This window comes from Vulpes lagopus, chromosome 1 (genome assembly GCF_018345385.1).
Source record: "Vulpes lagopus strain Blue_001 chromosome 1, ASM1834538v1, whole genome shotgun sequence".
In the NCBI taxonomy this organism is placed as follows: Eukaryota; Metazoa; Chordata; class Mammalia; order Carnivora; family Canidae; genus Vulpes; species Vulpes lagopus.
In genome coordinates, this window is record NC_054824.1 from 145,743,940 (window position 1) to 145,751,706 (window position 7,767).

The 7,767-nt window shown below is 50.8% G+C and overlaps 1 protein-coding gene across 4 annotated transcripts; it reads left to right on the top strand.

Annotated features, from left to right (window-relative positions):
• Positions 1–4,228: 4,228 nt before the first annotated feature.
• Positions 4,229–5,542, top strand: LOC121472035 (TATA box-binding protein-associated factor RNA polymerase I subunit D-like). Of its 4 annotated transcripts, none has more exons than XM_041723004.1 (2): positions 4,229–5,186; positions 5,272–5,542. In XM_041723004.1, the coding sequence occupies exon 1, from the start codon at positions 4,326–4,328 to the stop codon at positions 5,142–5,144; it is 819 nt and encodes a 272-aa protein (XP_041578938.1). In that variant the 5' UTR covers positions 4,229–4,325; the 3' UTR covers positions 5,145–5,186; positions 5,272–5,542. The 4 variants fall into 4 exon arrangements, with proteins under 4 accessions (XP_041578938.1, XP_041578954.1, XP_041578947.1 ...); XM_041723020.1 differs by having other exon boundaries at positions 5,320–5,542; XM_041723013.1 differs by having other exon boundaries at positions 5,353–5,542.
• The last annotated feature ends 2,225 nt before the right edge of the window (positions 5,543–7,767 follow it).

Consider the following 7,767-nt stretch of genomic DNA (forward strand, 5'->3'; position numbering starts at 1 on the left):
CTGCCGTCACATCCAGATGCCCAGTCGCCGTCCGGGCAGGTAGATCTGCGCCGCCCTCCCGGGGCCCTCAGTTCCGAGGCAGGAAAACCAAGTGCGCAGAGTCAGGAGCGCTCTGCTCACCGGCCCCTCCTGCGCAGACGGCGACCACCTCCCCGGGATCCGGCTGGTGCCCGGGAGGAAACAGCCTGTGCTGGGAGCTCTGTCATCCAGGACGGACGTCTGCACAGCCTCACGCCCCACACCCCTACAGGAGCCACCGCCGGCGCCGTCCAGGAAGCCCAGGGTCCCCCGCAGAGGCGGGAGGCTGGCAGGTTGGCCCCTGGTAGCACCTGAGTCACGTGGCTCCCTCGGCATGCCCAGCCATGAGCCAGGGCGCTGGGCTTGAGCCACGGAAGGATCCAGGCGCTAGGGAGTGTCCTCTCGGCAAGGACCATAAATCATCCAAGGGCCTGAATGTGCTCTTCAGACAGTTGCAGTTCATGAAGCTTATGGCGCTCACAACTATAACTCGGGAAAGGGATGGATAAGCTGACAGCATCCTCTCTCCTGGGCGCCCCCACTGCGGATTTCCCAGGTGAGCAACAGATGAATTGACATCAGGTGTTGCTAGCGGGAATGTAAGGTGGGGCAGCCCTTTGGAAACAGTCTGACAATCCTTAAATGCCACACCTAACACTACACGGTCACTCCAGGTACCCTTCCACCCCAGGAAATGGAAGCAGTGAACACAGGGCCACACGAAAACTTGGACTTAAATGCCCTTAACAGCATTATTCATAGCAGCCAAGAGTGGAAACAACCCCAGTGTCCATCAGGGGATGGAAGGATGGACACTCATGCTCTATCCGGGCAAGGGATGAAAAGCCATAGAAAGCAATGAGGTACGAAGCCAAGTGGCAACACGTGTGACCCTTGAAAACATCGTGCCACATGAGAGGAGCTGGTTCCCAAAGGCCACGTGGTGTATGGTTCCGGTTATGAGGAACGTCCAGAATGGGCAAATCCATGGAAACGGAGAGCAGGTGTTGGTTGCCACATACTAGCCACACAGGGTAACTGGGATTGATTACAAAGAGGTATGAGGTTTCTTTCTGGGGTGCTGGAAATGTTCCGGAAGTAGATGCCAGGGATGGTTGCACAGCACAAGAAGTGTGCTGAGGATCACAGGATTATAATACTTCCAGCTGGAGAGTTTTATAGTGTGTGAATTTCATTTCAATAGAAAACATAAGAGAAAATGGTATGTCGGAGAAGACCCGCTATGATCCACACGCTCAATTGTGGTCTCTAACGCAAACACTGGTCCCTCCTGCCCAGGACAGTGAGTATCCCCTCATGCCCAGGATTGCCAGGCTGAAGGCGAAACCCTGGGCACCAGCCTCAAGCAAGAAGGCAGGGTCAGAAGTGTGGGCTCACCCCTCTCCTGGTCTGTGGGATCTCTGTGGGACCACACACCCCAGCCCCCAGCCCTGGCCAGAAGGGTCCCAGCTAAGCCCAGCTGGGGGACCGACTGAGAGTGTTACCTAGCGACCAACCCAGATCCAGGGCACTGCGGACTTTGGAGCTGCTCATGTTGTCACCGCATCACTATGTCACACACTGCCTGCCCTCAGTTCCTGCTGCTGAGTAGCTGTGGATGCCCTGCATCATCCACCTTCTCCGCTGAACCCTTCCCTTCAGCCCACAAACCACTTCAGTGTCTCCTGTTCCTCACCTGTCCTGCACCCTCACCCCAGCCCCATCCCTCCCTTTCTTGTTGCAACAGTTGCATCAGAGATATGAGACACTCACAGAGCCAAATTCTGTCCTCCAGGCCTCTCTGCTTGTCACTCAGTCCAATGCTCAATGGAGACCACGAGCCAATGGTCCTCACCACCTTGATGTTGCCAAAACCAGTGGTTACTCCTCATCCCCATCTTATTTGACTACCAATAGCATTTGGACACAGGTCAATGCTCTTTCCTTCTAGAAAGAATTGCACAAGGGGTGTCCTTGAGTGGGCAAGAGGTGTTCAGATCTAGACCCAAGGGGGAGGCTGGTCTTAGCTGGGAGCACAGAGTCCATCCCTGTCCCAGGGCCAAAGGCAGGTGTGCACATGAGGGTAGATGTGACCCTGGGACCGTGGAAGTTCTCCTCTGCTGGCTGTAGCATTTACCTGCAGGACTAGGAATTGAGAACATCGCTGAGAGTGAGAATGAGGTGCAGGTGTTGGAGATTTGAAAGGTATGAAATAGTGTCTGTGACCCCAGGTCAGCAAAAGGCCAGGAGACACGGTGTGGCCACCAGGCAGCATAAGAACCCAGCTGCGCTAGGGAGTGTCCACTGAAGGTGAGACAAATCAGCATGTGTATTCATCATCAATTGCTGCTAACGAGTTACCCCAAACTCAGTGGCCTAGAACAATAAATATTTATTTTCTTGCGATTTCTGTGCAAGGAAGTCAGGGGTAGCTTAGCTGAGTAGTTCCGGCCCGAGGGTCTTCCTTGGAGCTGATGCTGGCTGGGGTGGCCATCCACCAAAGGCCTGAAAGGCAGAGGGTCACTTCCAAGATGGTGCACTCAGGTGGCTGCTGGCAGGAGGTGCCCCCCTCGCTCTGCGGGCTCTCCGCGGGGAGCCTGAGTGTCCTTATGACATGGCGGCTGCCTTCCTCCAGTGCGAGCGACACAGAGACCACAGAGGAAACCACAGTGCCTTGTATGACCTGGTCTCCAACGTGGCACACTGTCACCTCCAGTTCGTCTGCCACTAGCAACAAGCCTGAGGTCCAGGCCGCTCTGGGAGGAAGGCAATCAGCCTTCACTTCTCACAGGGAGGAAGGTCGGACGCTTGAGTCACGTCCCGCCGTGCAGGCTCGGGTATGGGCTCAGGCTGGGTGGAAAATTGGGTCCGAGCCGTGATGCTGCCGATCAGACGTGGAATCTGCTGAGGGTTGCACGCATGGGGCTGCAGCAGCCTGAGCACCAGGACTCGTGGGTCCTGCTCCCGCTGCCCTCTGTGAGCAAGGCTTCGCTTTGGTCGACCACCCACCTCTGCCCCGCTCTCGGCTGGCCGCCTCGGAGCGCTCCTTGTCTTTGCTCCAGGCAGGCTTTGGCTTCCCCACCTCGGCCTCTCCAGCCCCAACTCCGTCTCCTGGCCCCTCAAGGGCAGCTCCCACCCCCAACAAGCAGACAATGCCTCGTGGTCCTCAGCAGGGGTCCCGGGAGAGAATCGAATTGGCCCAGCTCACCTTTTGGAGGCAGGCATGCAGGTCCCGTCACCAAGCAGGCTGAGGATGGGCGGCTGGGGCACGAGGTCCGGGCTCGGCCTGTCGCCCTCAAAGCCTCTCAGCCTTCTCACGCTCGGCCCCTGGGGTGCAGCAGCTAGCCCCCTCGTTCCCGGCTGGAGGCTGTGCTGCTCCCTAGCTGGCAGTGCCCATGCCTGTCTGCACTGGGGATCTGCACCCTGCAGGTGGTGTGATGACATGCTGAGGGATAAATGTGACGTGCATTCTTTTTTTTTTTTTTAAGATTTTATTTATTTATTCGCGAGAAACACACAGAGAGAGGCAGAGACGTGGGCAGAGGGAGAAGCAGGCTCTATGCAGGGAGCCCGATGTGGGACCCGATCCCAGGACCCCGGGATCATGCCCTAAGCTAAAGGTAGACTCTCAATCACTGAGCCACCCAGGTGTCCCCATGATGTGCTTTCTTGAATTATCATCTTCACTCAAAGATCCGTTTGTAAGAGGAATTTTTAAAATGTTCAGCATGAAATATATTGAGGAAGCTGCCAGGCTCAAGTCCCGAGGAAAGCGTGTTAGCTCTCCCCACCAACCCCACCGTGTAGGAAGCTTCTTCCCATTTAGTGGGACAACTTTGAATGTGGGGGGAAAACACGGCCATGCAAAGATAAGAATTAAAACTCACTGGGGTGCCCAGCTGGCTCAGCCAATGGAGCACACAACTCGACCTCAGGGCTGTGAGTTCAAGCCCTCATTGACTATAGAGGTGACTTTAAAATAAACTGTTTAATTTTTTTTAATTTATTTATTTATGATAGTCATACAGAGAGAGAGAGAGAGGCAGAGACACAGGCAGAGGGAGAAGCAGGCTCCATACACCGGGAGCCTGACGTGGGATTTGATCCCGGGTCTCCAGGATCGCGCCCTGGGCCAAAGGCAGGTGCCAAACCGCTGCGCCACCCAGGGATCCCAAAAATAAACTGTTTAAAAACAGATAAATAGCTTTCCTTCCGCGTGGTTGCTGAGAACTCTGAAGCAAACAAGTGGTGAATACAATTTGGAAAGGACTTGGGGGAGAATAAGTAACGAATTTTCTCAACCTGTAATGGCATCTAATTCAGCTGTAGAAATTGACAATGAAAGTGATAATTCTTCCGGTAGCAGCTTATTTAAGACTCAGTTTGTCCCGTGCTCACCAAAACAGGGGCAAAAAAACCCTATTAGAAAGTTTGTTCGTTCTTCTGGAGGTGTTGAAGCAAGGGATTCATCTAGTGACTCCTCTTTTGAACCAAGACCACTGACTTTAAAAGCTATTTTTGAAAGATTCAAAAAAAAGAAACGTAAAAAGAGGAAATATAAGCCAAAAGAAAGACCAAGGGGAAGACCAGAAGGAAGAAAAACCACTAGACGCTCCCAAATAAATAAGAAACAAGTTAAAGACAAAGGATCTGGGTTCCCATTTTTAGAATCTGAGAATGTAAAAAAGCCATTACCATGGAGAAAGATTTTAAGCTTTGAGCAAGCGGTGGCAAGAGGATTTTTCAACTACCTTGAAAAATTGAAGTATGAATACTATCTCAAGGAATCCTTGAAACAAATGAATGTTGGTGAAGATTTAGAAAGGGAAGATTTTGACAGTCGTAGATACAAATACTTGGATGATGATGGATCTCTCTCTCCTATTGAAGAGTCAGAAACAGTGGAAGAGGCTGCAACAACTCTTGAAAATGAGGATGGGTGTGATATCAAATTGGTGGACAATAATGAATTCATAGTAAGTTCTGAAATACCAAAGAAAATGAATCTGTATTTAGGACAAGAGGAATATACTGAAGAAGCTGCTTCGTCTAAAAAGAGAGCATCAAAATCCAAAAACATGGGACAGAGGATAGAATGGTCTGAAAAGGAAGAGATAGGAATATGAATATTAAGGCTTTTCACTTGAAAACAGTGTCTGGACTTAAAGGTATTGGCGTATCCCAACAATCTGTACAGTTCTAGGGTGTGATAGTTTAGGGGTGAATATGATTTGAACTCATTCATGTTTAGAGGATGTTTGAGAACCAGGAAAATCATTTATCTGTTTAGACCCTAAATGGGGCTCTAAAGAAGTTGGACCTCAAAGATTACAGTGGGGAGTTTTTGAAGTATGTCCATATTCAAGTGGAGATCCAAGAAGACCTCTGGACAGTGACGGCTGTGGATTGAACAAAAGTTTGTTTTAAAAGTGCTATTTTGAAGATCATCACTCTGGCTTTGGTGGAACTATGGTGATTGGCGGCCGAAGGAATCACATGTCAAATATCTTAAATAAAAATTTTATTAACCTTGAAAAAAAAAAAAAAAACAGATAAATAAATGATAAAATACACCAAAAAAGAAAGATAAACACAAAGCTCACAATGGTGGCCCTTTCCATCTTGAAGAGGGGGAGATGGGATGGGAAAAAGTGTATAGAAATGTAAGCTGTAGGTTCTTTATGTTCTTAGGTGGGGTAGGGGACACAGAGGAGTTCATTATACTATCAAAAATAACATAATTAAAGAAAGCCATGCATGGACTAATGATGAGAGTGTGTCATGAATCAAGGATTATCTTTACTCCAGTTTTGAACACTGACAGGGTCAGGACACTCACCACCTGAGTCCAGCACGGCCCATCACGGGCTCCTCGGGAAGAACTGACGCTGAGGAAGCCCCACCGTGCCCCTGCCGACCAGAACAGACACCTACTCCCTGCCCCCCCCCGCCCTGGCGCACCGTCCAGATTCAGCTGCACCTCTGCAGAAGAGCTCCCGCGCAGAGGCCGTCCTGTGCCCCACGCAGAAGCATAATCATTGTCCCACGGAGCTAAATCCTCGCACGTGGAAACTGTACTGTTCCTCCCCGAGTCTCTGCCCCTCCACTGTGGCCCAGGGCTGGGCCCGCGACAGATGTCCCATAAATGGGTGATGAACGAATAACTCGCCAAACAGAGGGGTTGCACTCAAGCTTCAGGTCTTGCACCCTTAGATTAGCGAGAGACAGAATATGATCCAGCCCCCACATGGGTAAGATTATGGAGATTTCAGTGCAGGTGCATCCAGAGGGCTCTTATTTCCTGGTGATGGTCTGAAAAGGTTTGCATTTATGACTGAAACCAAGGGCTTGGAGAAAACTAGAAGTATCTAGACATAGTAGCTTCAATGCAGTCTGTGAGAGCCCCAGACCCAGAGCAGACCCAGATTTCAGCCTCTCTCTGCTCCATCCTCACGTCACCTGGAGAAATCACTTTTCCCGCAGGCCTTTGCTCATCTGACACAGAGGACACGGGACGCCCAGCACATAGCTGCACTATGCACTTAAGCAAGCCACACTTGTCTGGAGAAGATGGGCTTCTGCTGAGCTGAATGTAATCATCAGCCCACTGAGCTCCCCGGGAGGGGGTGAGGGGGTACCCCTCGCAGTTATGCATGCATGCGCACACTCACACCACACACTGAACCCCCGCCCCCCGCTGAGACCTTCGTCCCTGTGCAACAGCAGCCATCAACAACTGCCTGTTATCAATGAGGAAAGGCAAGATGCATCTCTTGGCTCCTAAGTAGCGGATCAGGATTTGAACCCCGATCTGTCTTCCCTAAAAGTCCACTTGTTTTCCTAAGACTTTATACTGACACTTTAAAAAATCAGTTAACTAACATATAATGTATTATTAGTTTCAGAGGTAGAGGTCAGTGATGCATCAGTCTTAAATAATGCCCGGTGCCCATCACATCACGTGCCCTCACCCAGTGACCCCGTCTCCCCCTCCCCTCCAGCGACCCTCAGTTTGTTTCCTATGATTAAGAGTCTTACGGTTTGTCTCCCTCTCTGATTTTGTCTTGTTTTATTTTTTCCTCTCTCCTCCTATGATCTTCTGTTTTGTTTCTTAAATTCCACACTTGAGTGAGATCATGTAATTATCTTTCTCTGACTTATTTTACTCGGCAAACTATCCTCTAGTTCCATCCAAGTCACTGCAAATGGCAAGATTTCATCCTTTCTGATGGCTAATACTCCATTGCGTATATATACCACATCTTCCTTATCCATTCATCCATCGATGGACATCTGGGCTCCTTCCACAGTTTGGCTATTGTGGACATTGCTGCTATGAATGTTGGGGTGCAGGTGCCCCTTCCGATCACTATGTTTGTATCCCTTGAGTAAATATCTAGCAGTGCAATTGCTGGGTTTAAAGAGACGAAGGATCACTTGAAAACACGGAGAATGCACCTGGAGGGTTGAACTGAGGGCGGCTGGTTCCTCAACACGAGTCCCCACAGGGCTGCTGGGCTCTTGCTGCTAGCCTGGAGGTGAGACTCTTCTCTTTCAGCCACAGAGAACAAGGGTCAGGGACGCCAGGAACAGCGTCTAGTCCCCCCTGCAGCCACGACCCACACATATCCTCTCACAGCAACTGAGATTCTCGCTAGCAGAGCGGCCAGCTGCAAGCAGCAGTGCTCCAGAGTGAGGGACCCCAGAAGGTTCCAGAGCCAGGGTGGGCTGGCTGCAGGAGCTGGTGGT